General features: G+C 35.8%; 3 protein-coding genes and 1 non-coding gene across 5 annotated transcripts in view; 1 reads left to right on the top strand and 3 right to left on the bottom strand.

Moving 5' to 3' along the window:
• The first annotated feature begins 305 nt into the window (after nt 1-305).
• Nucleotides 306-14,257, top strand: LOC140749286 (uncharacterized). 2 transcript variants are annotated; one of them, XM_073082340.1, is made up of 12 exons: nt 306-538; nt 1,030-1,406; nt 2,051-2,228; nt 3,744-3,777; nt 3,963-4,116; nt 4,935-5,084; nt 7,391-8,084; nt 9,249-9,431; nt 10,037-10,101; nt 10,894-11,029; nt 12,200-12,264; nt 14,047-14,257. In XM_073082340.1, exons 1-11 carry the CDS (start codon nt 535-537, stop codon nt 12,253-12,255), a joined length of 2,031 nt encoding a protein of 676 aa, XP_072938441.1. In that variant the 5' UTR covers nt 306-534; the 3' UTR covers nt 12,256-12,264; nt 14,047-14,257. The 2 variants fall into 2 exon arrangements, with proteins under 2 accessions (XP_072938441.1, XP_072938442.1); XM_073082341.1 differs by lacking the exon at nt 9,249-9,431 and having other exon boundaries at nt 334-538.
• Nucleotides 14,258-15,586: 1,329 nt separating this feature from the next.
• RpL17 (ribosomal protein L17) lies at nt 15,587-18,749 on the bottom strand. The gene is made up of 4 exons (XM_073081977.1): nt 18,654-18,749; nt 18,366-18,453; nt 17,782-18,054; nt 15,587-15,827 (listed from the first exon to the last, which is right to left on the bottom strand). Exons 2-4 carry the CDS (start codon nt 18,444-18,446, stop codon nt 15,618-15,620), a joined length of 564 nt encoding a protein of 187 aa, XP_072938078.1. The 5' UTR covers nt 18,447-18,453; nt 18,654-18,749; the 3' UTR covers nt 15,587-15,617.
• Nucleotides 18,750-19,221: 472 nt separating this feature from the next.
• On the bottom strand, nt 19,222-19,293 carry TRNAP-CGG (transfer RNA proline (anticodon CGG)). The gene has a single exon. It is a non-coding gene; the product is annotated as a tRNA-Pro (tRNA).
• A 752-nt stretch (nt 19,294-20,045) lies between these two features.
• fuss (SKI family transcriptional corepressor fussel) overlaps nt 20,046-22,500 on the bottom strand; it is a 33,379-nt gene continuing 30,924 nt past the window's right edge. The window contains exons 9-10 of the mRNA XM_073082310.1: nt 21,812-21,959; nt 20,046-20,580 (exon numbers count right to left, since the gene is read on the bottom strand). Coding sequence (XP_072938411.1) covers nt 20,504-20,580; nt 21,812-21,959 — 225 coding nt within the window. The 3' untranslated portion in view covers nt 20,046-20,503. The remainder of the gene's footprint in view (nt 20,581-21,811; nt 21,960-22,500) is intronic.

Raw genomic sequence — 22,500 nt, 5'->3', positions numbered from 1 at the left:
GGTCCAAATACTCACTGAAATATGAATCCGTGAGCAAAAAAAAACAAATTTGTTATTATTCAATCAACGTCGAAAAAATCGGAATTCGATTTTCTAGGATGAAATGTCGATTAACTGAATCGATCCATTACTGGAGATCTTCGATTAATCTATCTCAGATCGCATCCCTAGGTCTCGACATTGTTGCCAGGTCAGATTTGCAATATTACAGTGCACTGATGAAAAAATTACAGTAGATCGGCAAGAAAGTACAAATAATAAATTTTTAGTCAAATACATTGTAAAATTGTAATACATGATACAGTAAATGTAGAATAATAAAGTAAAATTACAGTAAATCTGCTGTTATTACAGTGCATCTGGCAACAAATTAAAGGTTACTGACGACATTGACGTTGTGATTTCAGTTCACTGTCGTGAATACAGAAATTTTAATTACATACTTTTTATGTATCTTAAGTATATTTATTATAAGCAAATTACTCTAAAATAGCATTCCAAAACAGAAATATTATAAAGTATTAACACAATATTATGGGTAAGTCCGATTAAATATACTAGTGGATTGTTTTGTATGCACATAGAATGTATGCATGTTAACCGCAAAAGCAATAGCCGTTTCTTATGCGCTTTTTAATAATGGGTAATAATTAAACATCCTTTCTCCTGAAAAGGGATATGAAGAAGAACATGTAGTCTTGCTGCTCTTTGCAGAGATAGTCTATTGATGAAAGCTGATAGTTTAAGAGCCGGCTAAACAGATCGTGTAACTTATGCGCTACAGCGAGTTACGACTAGAAGTAGAGTCCGACACAGCCGAGTTATGTTTTGAGTTAGTAATAAGCGAACACACAGAGCGCATACTTCTCTCATAATTGAAAATTACGTGATGCTTCTAGCGTGCTAAGATCCTGTTACGCGTAAATTATGAGAAAAATGTTTTATTTATTAACTTGAAGTATTCATGTGTTTAACTATATAGAACCACTTATGAGTATATAGTATATGTGTTAAAACCCAATTTTACAGAGACTCCAACTGAATCAGTCAGTACAGCCAATACAGAGCAATCAGAAGAACCAGAACAGCCAGAATCAGAGAAAGAGGTGAAATCAGAAAAAAGTCAATCACGAAGCAGATCTCGTTCCCCGCTCCGACGTGAAGAAGAACCAAAAGAGTTAGAAGAGGACAACTTCAGTGATTCTGAGGAAGTGTTAAATAATGATGATACAGCTTTATTGAATTCCGATGATACAGCCTTATTGAATTCTGCTCCATTTGATACGAGACCGCACATAAATAAAGGAAACCGAATGTTGAAACCTAAACTCCTGCTTAATAACATTCCAACAGCTTGGACGTATGATGATGTAAAAAAGTTTGTCAAAAGTACCGTTAATTCTAAAGTGAGTATGAAAATTTTATAATAGTATCATTGCAATTATTTATTGGAATATCTGATGCAAAAATTTGTGTTGGCATTCAGACATAGTCGTCAGAGGCAGTTGCAAGTGGGTAACTTCTGGTAGATATCTACTATCTATATTCTGGGGTTGATTACACATTTCCATGGGGAGTAGCGATTTAATTTAAGGTGTACTGCATACTCGTGCTCATGCTAAAAAAAAGTATATAACACCATCACTCTTTCATATGTCCATGATACAGAAAATCTTTATATATATATTTCTCATGTACGTGTGTATGTCACTGAACTCCTCCTAAACGAATGGACTGATTTTGATGAAATTTGTTGTGTGTTCAAGGGGCCTTGAGAATGGTTTAAAAAAGAAAAGGATCTTATATATAAAATTCTCGTGTCACAATGTTAGTAACCATACTCCTTTCCAAACGTCTTTACCGATTTTCACCAAATTTTTTACGCATATTCAGTAGATCTGAGAATCGGCTACTATCTATTTTTCATACCCCTAAGTGATAAGGGTTGTTCACTCTTAACATTTTTTTTCATTTATATGGCAACACAACATTTGCCGGATCAGCTAGTATTAATATATAGTTACATAAACAATCATTTCTTTATTTACAGCAAGTGGCAGACAATGTGGGATATGTATGTTTAAAGAAACAAGGATTGGCCAAAGGTGATGTTGCTTCCAGCCTTGTGTTCTTTGGCACTGAAGCAGCCGCTAACGAGGCATGCAATCGCTTGAATGGCCTGATGGTCCACGGTCGCCAGCTAACAGCTAGTGTGGTGCATTGTACAGGTATTTTTTTTTTTATAATTTAGGAGTAGTAGACGAGCATACAGTCCACCTGATGGTAAGTGGCTACTGCCTCCCATGGACATCTGTAATCAACCCCAGATAGGATTAGATATTCCTACCTGAGGTCGTCCACAAATGCGCCGCTACCCCTGAGGACTAAGCTGGAAAGCCTCAGAAAAGGATGTCTCCCTTACCACACCCTTCAAACCGGAACACAGCAGCGCCTAACACTGCTGTTATTAGGTAGAAATAGGTGTGGCGGTGGTACCGCTGGAGTCGAACCACAAAGGGTTCTACCACCTTCATAAAACATAAGAGAAAACGTATATATAAAACATAAGATATAGATGATGTATTACAATAATAATCTTAGACATTGTGTATGAGAGGTGATAGGACAAATATGGTCTGATCGAGAAGGTACTACTATCACAACTATTTCTATAATGCCAGGTATAGCCCCCAGCAAACTGCTAGTCTGCTCTGAATTTGTGCCAAGGAGGTGTAGTCATACAATTTGCTATGGTGGCGCGATTCGTTTCTATATTCAGAGCAGATTAGCAGTATTACGCGGACTATAACTAAATGAGGCGACCACCTCAGGGGGCCTACCACCATCTTTTAAAAACCATCATAGTTCAGGAAAGTTTTATTTCAATATTGCATCAACATTATTTTGTTTGTACCATGACCTCCATAAAACATTGTATTGTTTTATCCCTGCCGAGTGATGTAAAAGAACGAGTAATTTGTTTATTCCTTATCTAAGAGGAAACGAGACGTCAAAACTAGTGTCATCTCTTTCACACCACGGTCTTGATTGTGTTCTGTCATATGCAGTTGAACAAACTTATACCCTTATTCATTTTTCGCATTTCCGTTATATAAAAACAACTGTAATCGTCATATTTTGCCTAATAAGTTAAATTTCTTGCAAAAAAAAAGGAATAATTTCCACCAACACAATACAAAACTGCTTATTGTAATATAATAAACTTAATCTTACTTTAACGAGGTCATGGTACGAAATTTTAATGTATGATTAAAATAATATTGTTTTAAGAGATGTTTATAACCCCCCAGGAGTGGCAATGCGTCCATAATTGACTTCAGATTGAACCTCTTTTTTATATGGTGTCGGTTACAGATACTATCATTGGGCAGCAACCTCCATTTGCCATCAGGTGGATTGCATGATCATTTAATGTATCTTATAGAAATGTGTCTGTAGACGACTTAATCCTAGAGAAAATCTTAACCAACTTATTACTTTAATGTAAAAACAGAAACCTATTACTAAGACCGCTAACTGTCCGTCTGTCCATCCGCCCATCTGTCACAGGGCTCTATCTCCAGAACTGTAATAGATAGACACTTGAATTTTTTTACGTATAATGCAGCAAACATTTGATTAACTCATTAGGAAAATGGGATGTACCTTGATACTTATTTTCATCAAAGGGATGTGCTCAATTATGTATATTAATAAATTAAAATTATATTTCTACTTTTCAGGCAAGACGCCACAACAGGCCTTCGACATGAAACAGTAAGTGTTTGAAATTGTGTAAATAATATCTTATATTTTATATGTATGTATAGTTCGCGCTAAACTGCTAGTCCCCTCTGAAGTTGTGGACGGTCACCGTACCGGTCTGACGGGCAAAGGGTTCCGTGTGGGGCTGTGAGTGTAGAAAGCGTTTATTATATGATATTATTGGTCTTCATTTTCAGAAAGGCAGCAACTGGTTCAACAAATAGGGATTGTAAACTAGTTATGGTGGTCAAACACCCTAATTTCAGTAATGAAACATATGGCTTAGATCAACTATACTTGAAGTCCTTGGGTTTGAGTCCTCCTTTGCAGTCCAGAGTTATTGTCTACAATGTAAGCAATAGTTATAATATATAGCATAATTTTTGAAGGGTGTAGAACAGTCTATTAACAGCAGTGTTAACGCTGCTGTGTTCTGGTTTGAAGGATGTGGTCAGGAACATACTTTTCCGAGGCATTCGAGCTTAGTCCTCAGGGGTAGCAGCGCATCTGTGGCAGACCTCAGATAGGAATCTAAGCTTATCTGGGGTTGATTACAAATGTCCATAGGCAGCAGTAGCCACTTCCATCAGGTGGACTGCATGCTCGTCTGCTACTCAAATTGAAAAAGAAATTATGAGGTAAATGGTGATATATTAACTCAAAAATTTGTTACAAATATACCTTATTAATTTATTCATATACAGACAAAAATGATTTGATTTGATTCAACACCTATGAGTGGAGAGTTCCTGGTATAGATATGCATGTGCTTTGTTATTGTAATAAAATTTTAATAGAATCTTAATAAATTCTTAATCTTTAATAAATCCTTAATAAATCTTAAATAAAATATAAGGATTATTCAAGAAATGAATACAAAAATGCTCAAGTTAGTTTTATATTTGGGAATGTAATATTTAAGTTGATGCATCCAAGGTGTGCACATCTTCAACTGTTCTCAAAGTTAGAGATCTTCTAAAAGATATCAATTATCACTTGCTTTAACGGTGAAGGAAAACTTAGTGAAGAAACGTGCATATCTGAAATATCTTTATCTATACACTGCCAGCGCCGTGGACTATGGCCTAATCCTTCTCATTCTAAGACCTACGTCCAGCAGTGGGATAGTTCAACCTCAAAAAGTTGATACGAATTCTCATTAATTTCAGTTGGATCCGGCAGTCGATGTGGCTAAAATAAGGGAAGTTTTTAGCCTTGCCGGGCAAATTGTTGATATTTACATGAGAAGAAAAAAAAGGGATGAAACATTTACGGGTTTCGTCAGGATTGAATATGATCACCCCGTGGAAGCTGTTCAGGTACCTATTAATAACAGTTATTTATTTAAAGGTGAGTGTACTCTAGAGCATTGACGTGTAACAAAAGATCAAGCTACTCTTTATGTGGCATGCTTTGAACAATCAAACAATGAGCATTATCCTCGAAGCTTTGTTGTAATCGAATTATGCAAACGATTGAGCGAAGACATGAGCGCAAAATAAAATAAAACGTAAAGTAGAAAGAAATATTTCAAAGACATCATCTGCCATTTGCGGGGAATTTTGCATGATAATGCTCGAGAAAATGTTATAGTCTACACTCACCTTAATTAAATTCGAATTACTATTCGTATGGGCTAACATATCAATTAATCTATAAAGGAGACTGGGCATGATTCATACAGTTTTGGGCTAAAGATGTAACAAATTGGAAGTATCCTAATTTGAAAGCTTATACAGGGTGAATTTTTAAAACGGGCCTTCAGGGCCAAATCCGAAACTATAAGGATTAGCAAAAAATGCTGAAAGGAGTTATCAGGCCGATTTTGATAAAAACTAAAACTGCATCATTACTTTTTTAAAATAACTTTTTCCCTAGCCGGGAATCGAACGAGTTCATTTTGAAAAAAAATACACCCTCTATATTATTCCACTATCTGATAGTGTTGCTTATAAGGATCAAATTCTGGGAAGTAATGTTATGTGACAAATTAAAGGAAAAGGAAGTTTCTAAAGAATTACACATAAATCATTTGTTATGTATAATCCTTAAGGAGTAGCATGGCAATGTATGGAAAAATATGTATTTTCTTCAAAATTTTCCTTTTCCTTTAATTTGTCACATAACATTACTTCCCAGAATTTGATCCTTATAAGCGACACTATCAGATGGTGGAATAATATAGAGGGTGTAATTTTTTTTTAATGAACTCGTTCGATTCCCGGCTAGGGAAAAAGATATTTTAAAAAACTAATGATGCAGTTTTAGTTTTTATCAAAATCGGCCTCGTAACTCCTTTCAGCATTTTTCGCTAATCCTTATAATTTCGGATTTGGCCCTGAAGGCCCGTTTTAAAAATTCACCCTGTATATCAATTAGTCATTCTTGAAAATTTCGAGAATTTTGGCAATCTGTGAGCAAAATAATTTAAAGTTAAATATGAAAAAATGAGGTTATGCCTGTCAAGAAAACAAATGAAAATAAAATAATAAACTCGATACATTTTACATAGGTGGGCTTGAGTTTCATTTACTTTTTGTATTTTTATACCTAAACACACTATTTTAGAGTCCCAGTCTCCTTTAAATAATGAGAGAAGTGTTTTATAGTAGCAGTATAGTACAAGTGACTGCTAATAGGTAACAGTAAACTGAGGGCATGTTAATCTGTCTGTCACATTTGTTTTCACTAGGTACTAGTTGCTTGTCAGAGTCCTTATGAGCAGTTTACACAAAACAATTACACAGGGCGACTGAAATATATAATTATATATAAAACTAGTGGTGCCCGCGGCTTCGCCCGCATTTTAAAGAAATAATATGACATACATAAAACGGAAAATTTGTACCTGCATTAGAATGACAGTGGTGCCATCTGTCGAAAATTGGTCTTACTAACTCCCAAACCCTCGTGGGCTCTTGGACAACAACTTTGCTAAAGATCATCACTTGATCAAATACATAGTTTCCGATTCTATAACTACTTACGAATTAAAAATTAATTAAATAAACCTTTTCCCACGGACGAAATTGTGAATCTAAACCATTCTCAAGTTCCCTTGAACATCATCATCAACCCATTACTGTCCCACTGCTGGGCACGGATCTCCTCTTATAATAAGAAGGATAAGGCCATAGTCCACCGCGCTGGCCAAGTGCTTATTGGTAGACTTCACATACCTTTGAGATTTTTTTTTTTTATAAATCTCTCAGGTATGCAGGTTTCCTCACGATGTTTTCCTTCACCGTTTAAGCAAGTGATAATTCATTTCTAATACGCACATAATTTTTGAAAATCAGAGGTGCGTGCCTGGGATTTGAACCTCGGACCCCTCGATCGAGAGGCCGCGTTTCTTAACCACTAGGCTATCACTGCTAGAACACACACAACCAATTTCATCAAAATCAGTCCCGTCGTTTAGGAGGAGTTCAGTGACATACACACGCACATAAGAAATATTTATATAAAGATAACGCCTCTTACACCTTGCATTAATTTTCATTTAAAGTATTCCACTGTATTAAGTTCGAGGCCTCCCTAAAAATCTAAAGACTCATGGTCAAAACGGTTACAACCATTATTAGTCCACCGCTACTAATTACAAACATTAATCAAACTATTTCAGGCAATATCGATGTTCAGGAACCAAAAATTATACAATAAGCCGATCAACATCAAGATGGAAAGTAGCATTTTCCCCTATAAGAGGCCGATTCCGATGGGATTGACTAATATTGGTCCTGGGTTAGGGAATAATGGGGAACCACTTCAGTACGTCAGGGCGCATGTGGAGATCCAATCTATTAAAGAACTAGTAAAAACTCTATCGACATTTCAAGCCCAAGCCATTAAACAAGAGCAAAATGCTCCAACACCTACAATGACTCCCGCCGTAGCAAACACAAATGCACCAGCAGTTTCTTTGCTCAATGATTTGCTCAAAATGTGTCAATGGAACACGAATACTGTGACTGCTGGAACCACACCAAATGCTGATCCAATGGGCAATGTCCCACTACAGAATACACAATCTGTGGAGCAGAATATGAGTTACTTTAATAATCAGTTTCCCAATACAACTATGCCGCCCCCAAATTTTGGTAAAGACAATTGGCAATTGCAAGGGAATGCAGGCAATAATCAAACGACTACTCCGGCTCAGACTTACCCAGCTCCAAGCCAATACAGCAGCAATTTTTTGGAAAATATAGCCCATTCCAATTTTGGACAAAATACGGCCAATTATAATTTAGGACAAAATACGACCACTCCTAACAATGAAAGTCACAAGAGGAACCGTGATTCGCGTGGTTTTAGAGGTGAGTAATGCCGAACGTGCTAGAGAGCGCGCTGAACCCGCTCGGAGCAGAACGAAGAGTCGCCGCGGGCGTACATAACGCCCCCAGGCGCGGTGTCATGTAGTTACCATCACATACCAGACCGGGACCAGAATAGGGCTACGGTATCCCCTGCCTGTCGTAAGAGGCGACTAAAAGGGGGCTCCCGGGGTTGCGGGCGGCAAGATCGGGAGGTCGAACCACCCGGCTAGCGACCCCGGGAAGGACGGCGGTATGTGTGGTCGCATTTCGTCGTATACACCAGACGGTGTGGTGATACAATCTCACCGGGGCGGAGCCCGACGGAGCAGTGCGCTGAGAGGACTCCGGTCGTGTTCCTTTGGAGATCCCGGAGTCCTCTACGCAGTGCCGAAGACGGCCACCGGGGGGGTTTTAGTGCGGTAAAAATCCCACATAACCGCGTGTCGCTCCCACGGCACCGGGTACCCTGTAATCAACCTCAGGTAAGATTAGATTCCTATCTGAAGTCGGCCACAGATGCGCCGCTTCTTCTGTGGACTAAGCTGGAATGCCTCATAAAAGTATTACTTACCACACCCTTTAAACCAGAACGCAGCAGTGCCTCACTTCAAAATACACAAGGATCTGTGGAGCAGAATTTGAGTTACTTTAATACTCAGTTTCCCGTGTGGCGTATTCGTTATACCACAACCGATTTAGCAGGAAAAATCGCTGTAATAAAATATTGGACGAATACCTTTGATCTCAAGTTAAATCGCTTCCGCTTATGAAATTGGGCCAGATCCTTTGAATGCCGGTTTTGCATGGAGGCGCGCGGGCCGGGTCCGCGGTCCGCCGAGGGACAATTGTTTTTGGTCCGCCTTTCGTATTGCGCCCGCTTGATTAGGCGTTTGTGCTTTCGAAGTTTTAATAGTAATTGTAATTTAATCGCTGAAGTAGTAAATTGCTTTCTTTAATTCTAACCCTCTTTACTTCTTTCCTCGATTCGCTTCGAGTTAATCAAAATTGAAATATTTTATAAGTAATTAAAATCATAACGGTGAGAATAATTTTTATTTATCTCGCTACATTCGTACCTCCCGCTATATTGGCGACACCCTATACAATTTTGCCTCCAAAGTGGAAATTTTGGTAAATACAATTGGCAACTGTTATCGAATTCAGGCAATAATCAACCCACTCCGGCTCAGACTTATCCAGTTCCAAGCCAATACAGCGGCAATTTTATAGAAAATATGACCAATTCCAATTTTGGACGAAATACGGTCAATTATAATTTAGGACAAAACACGACCACTCCTAACAATAAACGCCACGAGAGTAATCGTGACTCGCGTGGTTCTAGCGGTGAGTAACTTTATATATAGTTTGCTTTGAACATTGAACATTAACATTGAAAATTATAGTCCGATTCATGATTAGGTGTCCAAAATGTAAACAAAAAAAATACGTTTAAAATGGTAGTTTCTACTTTAGACGATATTAAAGTTATTACTTTATTTTTTTATTATCGTTGTATTCAACGATAATAAAATAATAATCTAAATAAATTAAGATCAATTCACATTTTCCAATATTTATATTAACGCAATTTTGTTCCATACGGTAATTATAATGAAAAAAAAAACAAGGTTTTTGTAGAAAATTAAAATGTGATAATGATAATACAATCGGTAACGCCTCAGGTAAGATAAGATTCCTATCTGAAGTCGGCCACAGATGCGCCGCTTCTTCTGTGGACTAAGCTGAAATGCCTCATAAAAGTATTACTTACCACACCCTTTAAACCAGAACGCAGTAGTGCGTGATATTGTTGTTATTAGGCAGAAATAGTTGTGACGGTGGTACTACTGAATTTAAACCACAGAAGGTCCTACCACCTTCTAAAGTACTGCAATCTTAATTTAAAAAAATACTATTTGATTTGTCATAATTCTTATTAAATATTGCAGGTACTGCGATGGAAACGGAAGAATACTTTCGCAATAAATGTGGGGACATAATAGTGTTCAAAAATGTAAGTATTATTATTATGTTGTCTAGCAATACTGCGTACCGATACCGACTAACAGATGTCATAATGAATACTCTTAAATTCATGTATGGTTTTATCGGCGAAAACTTAATGTTTGTAAATGCATAATAATGCAAGAAGAGGTTGAAAATAATTACTCGCGCGACGGAGCGATTTCCATACCGGTCTTTTTTATAATTTAGGAGTAGCAGACGAGCATGCAGTCCACCTGATGGTAAGTGGCTACTGCCGCCCATGAACATCTGTAATCAACCCCAGATAGGATTAGATATTCCTACCTGAGGTCGGCCACTACCCCTGAGGACTAAGCTGGAACGCCTCGGAAAAGTATGTCTCCCTTACCACACCCTTCAAAACGGAACACAGCAGCGCCTAACACTGCTGTTATTAGGCAGAAATAGGTGTGACTGTGGTGCCGCTGGACTCCAACCACAAAGGGTTCTACCACCTTCAAGCCAAGGTCTGATAAGCAGTGGGTTCCGGGTTTTTACATCCAGCGAAAAGTCAAAATAATACATTTAGATTGCTATCTTGGTCTGGGTGTTTGTGTTTTCGTCTTTGTGTGCGTCTATTGCACCCACGTTAAAATGAATCCTAGTGTGGGGCTGAGTGTGTGTGAAGCGTTATTTATATTAATTTGTATCAATGTTAATAAAAGTGCGAATTATTTTTATTATTTAGGATTTTAATATCATATAAGGTGCATAGAGTTATAGTACGCAAATCTCAATGTAACTTTAATGATCCATATAATGTATTTATAATTATTTACAGTTACCAGCGAGCGTAAGTGTGGAGGCGTTGAAGTCCAAGATGAGCGAAGTGGGCGAACTGAAAGGCGTCGAGATGACTGGCCCGGGGAAGGCCTTAGTACGCTTCGTACGGGAAAGAGATGCAGAGAAGTGTCTCAGTATCCTTTATTATTTTTATAAGTATTTAGTAACTTTATTATTGCGAACAATCCGCCGAACAACAACGAATATAACACCACACCACAAATACAGACATATTTTGATTCTCAACAAAAACAGACCGCTCGCAAGTATTCGTGGCAGTATTGTATTCGCGCCTATTGATATGTACTTGTAAAATATAATATTTCTGTGACAAAAGTTGTTCAATCTCTAAACATACGTAAGCGTACAAATGGTTTGAAAGTACGCTCTCGAAAACAAACACACAGAAAAAGTCAGAGAACAAAGAACAAAAACAAAGAGGAAAAACGATAGACAGAAAGCACCATAATTAAAATGCACGCGTTTTATACATACATACACTGACTACATTCGTCACTATTTAATAGGCCCATTTTGACACATGCCATCCTAATGTCATAAAATTTTTGAACTAACTTTGTATGAACGTATAACACGTAATTGGAAAGTCAAATACTTCTAAAATACAATTACGAAATAATTTATTAACAGGAATAATTAGTAAAAATTATAAATTGTTTTACACAAATTATTTTAATTAAAATTTGTCCAGAAACCAATTTATCCTACATCAAAAAGTACCATAGGGCGTCGTTGCAATGATATATCAGTCTGGTAATTTAGCAGTTTACGACAATTTACGACTACAGCTTGCGGCTTCAAACCATTCGGAAGAAACCATAATCGATTAACTTTCAAATAATCGAGACTTTGTTCCTTAGTGAATTTTAAAATAAAACCGATAGGTTACGATAGCACGGACATGCTTTATTTAATCTTCTGAAAATGATTAAATTTTTAAATTACGAAATAATTTATTTCCTTTTCTATTTTTTTTATTAAATCTTAAGATGATTCAGAAAAATACTAAACAAATACTGTTTACAAAATATTGAGTAATCTATACAGTACGATATGGAATTGTAATCGATTTGTAGTAAAAATCGGTTTCTTTGGTTATCGATTTTTGGCACATGCTTAGTGCCGTAGCGATGGCGCGTGTCAAAATGGGCCTATTAAATTGTGACGACTATACCAACCCACACACACAAAAAAGCGTGCGGCCATACACACACATAAACATACATTGATTGAAAAGATAAAGAGCTAATCGAACTACTGTATTTCCTTAACGTGTTTTGCAGAATTGTTTGACAGGTCCAAGGTCGACGGACACATAATAACAGCGCGTTATTTCTAACTTCACTTGGTGAGTAAATGCATAATGTCAGTAAGTATCATACACTACAAATTTATAACGGTTTGATTCTAAAACCAAGGGGTATAAGTGTATTAAATATAGAACTGCGATTGATCCATAACGAACCCCAATTGTCTATCAAAATAGGTAACGAGGTAATAGCGCGGCACTCTTCGATTAAAGATCTTGGCGTCTTTTTGAGAGGTGATCTTACCTTTCGCTATACGGCACATACGGCCATATGCGCAATTCACATTACGGCCATATGTGCAAAGGCTTACAGATTGTTGGGTTTCGTGCTGCGATAGACTCAACAGATTAATAGTATTGCTGCTATGAAGATGTTATATAACAGCTTTGTTAGGAGCATGCTAGAAAGTAATGCAGTTATCTGGAGCCAACATGAATCTAAGTATAAGCTCATGTTGGAAAAGCTGCAAAAAGAAATTTCTGAGACAGTTGTATTTCCGGCAGTACGGCTTCTTTGTAGGTTTTCCTAATATATACCCGAGTAATTTTTTATCGGGAATGTTAGGGTATAATACACTAGAGTTGCGTCGAAACATCATCTAGCTGGAGTATTATGTGCAACTGCTCAGGGGCGAGATTAACAATCCATCAGTACTGAAACTGATTTCATTCAATGTCCCGAATAATTATGTTGGGGCCCGACTCAATGAATTATTTGCGATACCAGAATGTAGGCTTATATGTGTAAAGGAGTGTCCTTTAGTCAGAGCACTGACCTCGCTCAACGGTTTGGTGGCCTGGGACCGTCAAATAGATGTATTTTACACAAGTACTTCTGTGTTCCGCGGGACAGCTGGAGAATATTTGGCAACGCTTGACAGATGAATTAGATAAAATCTGTTAAGCCTATTGTAACAAATAAATAAATAAGTGGAATGGGTTACCGCAGAGAGCGACAGCAGTTAAGCACTTAATTCAGACTAGCGCAGTCGCAATAGTTGTAAATGAAATGGCCTGTTTCTTCAGTGAGCAAGAACAACGCTAATTTGTGGAGTATAGTGGTCTAATGAGAGCGTTAATGCTTAAAGCTAGCAGTAAAGCTATCAGTAGTATATGGCTTATTTGATCCTCATGTTCCTTCCATAGCTCCTAACGCACTGAGCTTCAAGTTACTCGTCCAAGTGTGAACACTAGAAAATAAGCCAAACATTGATAGCCGTTGCCATTAACTGAAGGTTGTTGTTATTGACCTATGAATATTAGGTGGGTTTTAGTTGGTACTTATTTGGTGTTAGTTTATTACATTACACTATGTTGCTGCTTGGTTATGTACATAGTATTTAACAATAAAAATTGAGTGTTTCCTGCTACGGGGTGAACCTAATTCCTGTGAAGGCGTGTAGAACGAAGGTAGCGGTCGCGCTGAGTGCCAAGAGGTGCGAAATAGCCAAATGCGAAATACTATTTTTAGTTACTATTAAAAGACCTGCATTATTGTACTTCAATAAGTGATGATGTTTGCAATATATTGAATTTTTCAAATGTGATAACTATTATTAATTTAAAATAAAACTGATATATAAATAACGTGAATTGAAAGCGTTGACTAAAAGGCGCTGTAAGCCAATGCGCTCAGCTCTTATTAAGGTCTACGGCCGTCGGTGGACATGGACCTTTATGTGGTGCTGGAGACAATGACTGAGTCATTAATGATATTGACAAGGGATTATGTATCCTTCCTTTTTTATAAGACAACAGGACGCTGTTTTAAAATGGTTTGGAAGTTTTTTTCGTACATTAAGAAATATTTTTCTGTTTCAGTACCGGTCCGGGCAAGCTGAATATTTAAAATAAATAATATTTTTATTTTTAATAGCATATTATGTTAGTTGGTATATCACCTTTTGTTGGTGATGATGATTCGTCATACAAACGTATTGTACACGAGTAGTACAGTTTTAATTTACTTGTTTATAAGACATAAGCATTTTAATAACATTGGTCGTGGAATTAAATATCTATAAATAAATAAGACTTTCATTGAATACTCATACCACTCTTTTACCATTAATCATCTGACGGTAGTTTTCCCTCATTAAATTGAATTTTGATTGACTAAAATGGCCAGTGCTATTAACATCATTACAGTCTAACTGATGACTACTGATCACTTCTGCCCATGCATATTATACATATATGCATGGGCATTATAGTCTTGTCCTAGTTCAGTCACAGATGCGTTACTACCTGACGACTATGATGTTAGAACATCTCTAAGAAGTAGGTATGTGTTACCACACCTGTGGAACCAAAACAACAGCACTAATACTGCTATTATAAGTCGAAAAGAGGTGACCGTCAGAATGGCGGGTGAACAGTCGTATTTAGCTCTTAAAATAGTGTCGAAACGTTGCTTCCAAGTTGCTTCCCATTGCTTCCAAAGACGAGAGAGTTGCTTCCTTCATAATTAAGAATAGAAACAACATTTTAAGTTCACCGGCCATTCTAACGTCAGGATGGCCGGTGAACATAGCGTAGCATAATAACTATGCATAATAGCTGAAATTTACAAATACCAAAAATTGCTTCTCAATTGCTTCCTACGTTATTCGTAAATTTATACCATACGTCTTTATACATATTTATAGATATTTAGGAAACAAACATACCGTAAAAGTTTAATAAGAAAGCCAAAAGCGCCTATTTAAAATATAAGAGCAAATTGTGGGTTAAACAAATTAGGTAATATTTGTTGTCCAATCCATATCATTTCAACTTTCTATTGCGCCCATTAACATATCTGCCAAAAGTGGCGAGTAAAGTATCTGCCTCCCTGAAACCTGCAGAATACTTTTGTGGCTATTATCTGCTTGAGTTAGCTTAATAATATTGAAAATAAAATGATTATACATTTTATAGTGGAATCACTTTTTTGTTTGAACTTCTTATAATTCTGGGTCTCATGTCGACGTAACAGTGCCATATTTTTAATAATTTATATTTTTAATAATTATTGCCATATTTTTTATAAGTTTTGAAATATCAGAGGAACCTATTTCTGTATATGAAACACCTGTAACATTATTTTTACAAAGTAACGAATATGAACTAATCAGTCATAGTTTGTTCCGCCTGTACTTGGTAAAATGGACCATTGCAAAGTGCATTGTAGGCGTGGAAAAATAATAGAATTAAATCATAGAATTCAAACGAGAACACAGCGCTTAACACTACTTTTAATAGTCAGAAATAGGTGTGGATGTGGTGCCGCCGAAGTCGAACCACAAAGGGTTCAACCACCGTCACACTACCCAACACAACACCCAAACGACCTACCCTACATAAAAATAAAACCAAAACAGTGTTGTAAGTCATTTATTAACCCTTAAACATTACTCCCTCATCATCTTCTCCTTCTGGCGCGCGAGCTTCTTTTTCGAGAGTTTCTTCTTAGCGGGCGCATCGTCTGTGGGCGCCGCTCGGGCCACCGCGTCCTCGCGCTCGCTGAGACACACCTCGATGTGGCACGGCGACGACATGTATGGGTTGATGCGACCGTGCGCGCGGTACGTGCGCCTGCGCAGGCAGGGGGCGCGGTTCACCTGAACAAAAACACGTTTGGTTAGACAAATGTCTTAGGTTATTATTTGGCAAGTTGATTTATTCATAATATGGAGCAGCGACAGACAACACATGGGTTGTTATGATAATATATATGACTAGCTGACCCGGCAAACGTTGTGTTGCCATACAAAAACATTTAAAAACCTAACATTGAGCAATATGGAAAATGATGAAATTACTGAAATGGCTAATTATTAAAAAATAGGGCTAAAAGGGTAAAAATTTAGGGTTGTATGTACTTTTAATGCCACGATAAAAAAAAAAAAAATTTTGGTCAAAAATTTAAAAAATATGTTAAGGGTGAACAACCCTTATCACTTAGGGGTATGAAAAATAGATAGTAGCCGGTTCTCAGACCTACTGAATGCATATAAAATTTAGTGAAAATTGGTAAAGCCGTTTCGGGAGTACGGTAACTAACATTGTGATGAGAATGTTATATATAAGATATTTGTTTGGATTATATTTGAAATCAACACAAGAAACACAAATGTTCAAACCAAAAAATTTAATAATATCTCATTTCTAAATTTACTTTACTGTTTATTAAATACCAATGGTTGATAGAATAAAAAAATCATGTCATTAGTAAAAAAAATAAGTTAAAGGATAGTTATTATGATAATATAAAACATAAAAGCAGTACTTCATTTGTCACATAAATCACAGTAAATGATTATTTAAAGACGCTGGCAACAAATAACACAATTATACACAACTCTCAAGACATTTTTGAAGCTGACATTAAAAGAAAATTAGTTCCATATAATCACATACTATATACAAAATAATAAAGGTGAAAAAATAATAATAATATTAAGCAAAGATAGATTAATGCTTAAAACTCAGCCCCCTCAATCTAGGGGTCCATAGTTCGAATCCTTACGACTACTAATTGTGCATTTGCATTATATATTAATTTTTGATTTTCTTTAACAATGAATGAAAAACGTAAAGAAACCTATATACCACACCGATTGTTGAAAAATTCTCAAATGGTATGTAAAGTCTACCATTCTGCACTTGCCTATAATGGTAGACTATGGCCTAATTCTTAGAGACTGAGTGTACCTAACAGTGGCTATCCCAATGGTTTAATGATGAATAATAATATTTGTGCATGATAACTTCACCAAAAGAAATGTTTCTTTTGATATTCTAAAATTGTGTATCATAAAAATAATATTTGCCTTTAGAAAACATTTTGTACAATATTTGTACATTGTCAAGCAAAAAGGCAATAAAACCACATAATATAACACAAATAATAGTAAAGTATTTGTATGTACATATATTGTAGTCTGACCGCACATCACTGACCATGCATTTACACCAATTATAAAAACATTCAGTGCACTATGTGACACATATAAGACCAAACAATTTGTGAATGTACTCATTCAATTCAGGTAATTTCTATTAAATGTTTTCTTAATCATTTCACAATTATCAAAAAGTGTCCCCAATATCTTTACGGTCCTTCGAGCTATGGGAATGTGAGATCTGATGCGTGTGTCTTTATCAAATAATAATCTCTTGTATTCAACTGTGTACTCCATACCCCGCTTACTGACAGTTAAATGGCAAAACTTACTAAGCAACATTGCACAAACTTTACAAAAGATTATAGTTGAAATATTAAGAAAAATTACCTGTTATTTTGATTGATTTTAGTCTCTACAGTAGGAGATTTAGCAATAAATTGTTCAGACTATTGCAATACCAAAGTACCTGAATCTATTATCTAGAATTTACTATAATCTACATCTAAAGTAAAGGCAAATATAAGTTATACATAATATATAAAATGAAATGAAAAGTGAATGTACACAAGTAAGATCTATCTAGTATCTGATCCGACACATTGAGATAATGTTTAGTAGTTAATAAATTAAATATCTATTGCATATCTAATAATAAACACAAACATACCTGAATGTGATCAATAACCAGCCTGTCGACATCCAGTCCTTTGTAGTCAGCGTTAGATTCAGCGTTCCTCAACAGTTGCAAGAGGAACTCCGCGGATTTCTTTGGCCAGCGGCCTTGTGTGGTCCCAAACTGCTTGGCCTGCGCACAACGGCCCACTCCGCCGTTGAACCGACGGAACGGAATACACTCCTTCTGGTCTACTACATTCTTCAGGTAACGGACGGCACGACGGAGTGGTAACTTCCTGATAGCCATTGCCGTTTCATATGTGTTCTGGAATTACAACAAGTTTCTTTAGTGACTTTAGAATACTAACCAAAAACCTAGAATTTATAACAGGTTGTAGGAGATTTAGAAAAACCTTCAATAAATACAAGTTTCACGATATTGACTTTAAATCCATTTAGTTACTTTCAAAGCATTGTATCAAACATTCTTTTCTAAAAAAAACTTAAATGATAGCTTAATAAAAGTAAATATCCTTATAACTTTGTCAGTAATATTATAATAACATGCGCAACGTAATGTAAATCGGCGGTAAACAAACCATGTGTAATTATGAATTAAGATTACACTGAGCATACCTTGAAATGAACACGCAGGTTTGAGCCACGCGCCTTGCATGACTTAGCTGGATTATCAGGCTCCCGAGAATAACGACCCATTTTGTTACTGAAACACAGAGCGGTCTTTCACAAATGGCATACACTAACTGAGGTTATCATTTTATTACAGAAAAGATTTTCACGTTTATACCGAAATAAACACAAATATTAAAAGTGTGCACTGTAATCTCAAACATTATCCTAGGATTCCGCTAACAACTATGTATTTTTAGTGATTTATAAAGATTTTAGAAACACGAAACCAACCTCTCAAGAGAATATTTTAACAGGAAAAGGCATAGACAATTATATTTGACATTTATGAGTTCACGACGACAGTTGACACTAGGACCAGTGTTGCCAAGTGATTTTATTGTCTATACGTAGAGAAATAACTGTAAATGAAAACCTAGTTATACAGCCACGTTCTACAAATTGTGTAAATGATTATTATTACAACTTTGAGTAGCATTTTCTAATTTATAAAGATTATAATAAATATCTATTATTATTATTGATTTTTAAAACTCTGAAATAAGTCTTTTAATTTGTTTCTATTATCCCTATGCATATGCAGCGTCATCTACAGCTTCCATCAATGCGTGGACTTGTTATTAATTTACAGACATATTTCTTTACTAAATAAATATATATATAAAAACTATATGTACTACAATAATTAATTTCAAATAAAAATATCTTTTTCTAATGTGGCATGCTGCGATATAATATAATTATCTTTTAATGTATTGATAAATTTAATCATAATTTAAACCTTGAATGCGAAAAATAAAATAGGTATATATTTCATAAAGTTCTCTCAAAATATAATTGTGGGCTCGTCCGGGATTTGAACCCGGGACCTCTCGCACCCGAAGCGAGAATCATACCCCTAGACCAACGAGCCACACATACAAATGTTTAATACTCAAATAGGTATAAGTAGATATATAACGTGACTACTAAATTAATTTTATTGGCATATAAAATTTTAAGGAAAGTAATGATCACGGTTACAGAAACATAACAAGGTGTGGTAAAAACTTATTTTATTGAGTTAAATTTATATTTTATTTTTATAAATACTTCCAAATAACCTCAAGTAAAATAAAAAGCAATTAGTGTAAGGTTTATAAAAACAAAAAGGTTTAATTTAGACGAAAATAAAAAGCGGCATAATATTGAATAGTATATTTTTATAGTGACATAATGTGCGATTAATATAAGAGTTCATTATTCTCTACATACAAGAAGTATAATAATACATAATAACATCACCTATATTACAATATCAGACTATACAGAACTACCTATCAATGCTACTACGAAATTCTGATATGTATTGAAATTACCCCAGTTTTCAGGCATTTCACGGGTAAACAAATTTTCATATTTTTGTATTAATTTGAAAAGGAGCTCTTTCTACATTTCTACAAGTAATCAGGTTCTCTACCTAAACTTAATTTTTAAAATAATTATTATTGCTTAGTTAAATAATAAATTGAATAATATATTTACAATAAATTTCAATAGCTTCAAACCTTATATTTTACAATGATATTAAGATAGTGACTAGACAACTTTATATCTTTTAATTTTACGTTGAAAAGAAGCTTTAATATGGCACAAGATTCAATTATACATGTTGATAACCGCTTGTATAATTTATCATGTAAAAAGCAGCGATAGGTAAATATATTTAAAATTCATATAAATCATTATATATTTTACTTTATCAATTTACAAGCGTGCTAACCCGAGGTGCTAACCAAACAAACATACGTACGTAAGCTTATTATTAACAAGTGAACACGGAAAAGTCTATGAGAGTCTAATTTTGGTATCTTATATGAATTATATTCATTACAATTGCTTTTAATTTATGCTCTAATAGTCTAAATTTATCTACAGATTTTATTTCTACATCTCACAATATGACTAGTTTTTAAAAGTAACATGAGGTAAAATTACAACAAAATGGTAACACAGGAAGTAAACTCAAAAACGCTTAAGTGGAAAAAAGCGCCATCTATTTGCGACTTGAAAAGGTTGAAGACTAATGCAGTAAACTGTAGTGTTTTCGTTTCTATTTTAAATAAATGTATCAACAGGTGGAGCTAGTGCGGCGCTGGTGCTGGAGCGGGCGCGGGTAAAAGTGGCAGGGGAACAACGCAGGCAGCGCACCCATCTCTTTCTAGAAAACAAGAAAAATATTTTGTAAATAACCATAAACAAAATCATACAATTTTAAAGCAAAAATAACCTACAAATAACATTTTTAAATACTTATATCAATTAAAGATATTCTATTTTGTCATATCACTTCCTCTCAAGTATAAATCTAGTCAAACCGATTCAACTATTAAGTAACAAAATATTATACCCACAGCACATAAGTATAGTCCCCGTCAAACTGCTAGTCCGCTCTGAAGTTGTTACTAGCAGGTGTAGTCATACAATCTGCTATGGCGACGCGATTCATTTTTATATTCACAGCGGACTAGCAGTTTTACGCGGACTATACCAGAAAAATATTTACCTAAATACGACAAGTAAATAGAAGTTCTATCTTCATTCATACCAATTCTTTAAAGAATAGTATCGATCGATAGTATATACTATCGTTACTAAAAATATGTTGCAGTCTCAGGCCAAATAATATAGACATAACATTTGGAATAAAATATTGAAAGCACACGAAGTTCTGGCAATTATAATACCTACATTAATTACGCACACATACAATGCAAAACATGGCGATTGTGTATTAGTACAATATTTAAGTTCTTCCACCTTTAATCTACATCCATATAGGGGAGCTTTGGCCTCACACACTAAACATGTTTTGTACAGGTACGAGTATCGTGTTGTATTCAACCGAGGATTTACTTAAAGAGTCCACGTGCCAATTATTAGGCGCTTCACAAAGCAACCCCATGCGGATTATCCGTTAATTGTTGTTTAGGGGCCCGGTATACAAATAAAATATCTTATAAAAATAATTTTAAGGTGTAAATTTTGCGTAGTTATGTCTAATACCTACGACGTTAGTAACTGTTACATGTAGGAATTGGATTGCACCAAGAAATTGCTAATGAATTATACTTATAGATTTACCAGCTGTATAAAAACTTTTTTAAAACTTTATAATATAGGAGTAGCATACGAGCATGCAGTCCTTCTGATGGTAAGGGGCTAGTAATCAACCCCAGATAAGATTATAGATATTCCCCCCTGAGGTCGGCCACAGATGCGCCGCTACCCCTGAGGACTAAGCTGGAACGCCTCGGAAAAGTTTGTCTCCCTTATCACACCCTTCAAACCATAACACAGCAACAATTAACTCTGCTCTTATAAGACAGAAGACGAACAACATAGGGTTCTACCACCTTCAAAATAAAATAATGATAAAAAAATAGCCTTACCCCGGTCATGCAAGTAGTGTATCGGCGGGCGCAGGTCGGGGAGACGCCACGGCTCCCGCGCTTCCTCATCCCTCTCGATCTTCGGCACCAGGCTGCTCCAGCAGTCCTCGCGGGGAGCGACCACGGGGCGACACGGCCAGTTGCAAGGCTGGAATGGAAATCGTTAATGTAGACCTGAGGGCAATGAAGGTGCCGATTTTTTAATTGTATAATAAGTAAAGGATTATGAAATGTACTCTGGTAAAATATTGTTTTGGTTTCCACAGTTAAAAATTGGTATTTTCTCAACGTTGGTATTACAACCATGTATCTATGTACCTGCAGATGTTACATTAAAAGATCGTACATTATTTAAATCTCATGCTTTTTTTGTTTTTAGATACCAACAGGTGGGTATGTAACTATTGACGTATGTACCTATATGGTAAGCAGTGAGAGGATAACTATAATGTAGTTAGTATTATCTGATGGCCTGTTCTGTTGTCTGCAAGTACCTACGAAATCAATAACTCCATCCGAAGTTTCGGGACGGTACCTATTTCTTAAATCAGTGTACTTTCAAAATTTCATATGCCGTTATAACACTAATATTCACCTGCTAACATTCAGTAAAATATTACAAGTACTGTCCATGCTGAACGAGCGTGTAATTCGTGCCATTATTATCAGATCCCGCACGAACATCAGCT

The sequence above is a fragment of the Epargyreus clarus genome, unplaced genomic scaffold (assembly GCF_041222505.1).
Source record: "Epargyreus clarus isolate Ecla_fem2 unplaced genomic scaffold, WU_Ecla_fem_2.2 ptg000017l, whole genome shotgun sequence".
NCBI lineage: Eukaryota > Metazoa > Arthropoda > Insecta > Lepidoptera > Hesperiidae > Epargyreus > Epargyreus clarus.
The sequence above is the reverse complement of the archived record's forward strand: the minus strand, read 5'-3'. Positions and strand labels throughout refer to the sequence as shown.

Coding starts and splice junctions, on each gene's coding strand:
- RpL17 (XM_073081977.1), bottom strand. CDS start 18,446: ATGGGTCGTTATTCTCGGGAGCCTGATAATCCAGCTAAGTCATGCAAG. Junction 18,055..18,365: donor ACCTGCGTGTTCATTTCAAG/GTATGCTCAGTG, acceptor TTGTAATTCCAG/AACACATATGAAACGGCAAT. Junction 15,828..17,781: donor TGGTTATTGATCACATTCAG/GTATGTTTGTGT, acceptor GTTTTTGTTCAG/GTGAACCGCGCCCCCTGCCT.
- LOC140749286 (XM_073082340.1), top strand. Junction 1,407..2,050: donor AAAGTACCGTTAATTCTAAA/GTGAGTATGAAA, acceptor CTTTATTTACAG/CAAGTGGCAGACAATGTGGG. Junction 11,030..12,199: donor AGATGCAGAGAAGTGTCTCA/GTATCCTTTATT, acceptor CGTGTTTTGCAG/AATTGTTTGACAGGTCCAAG.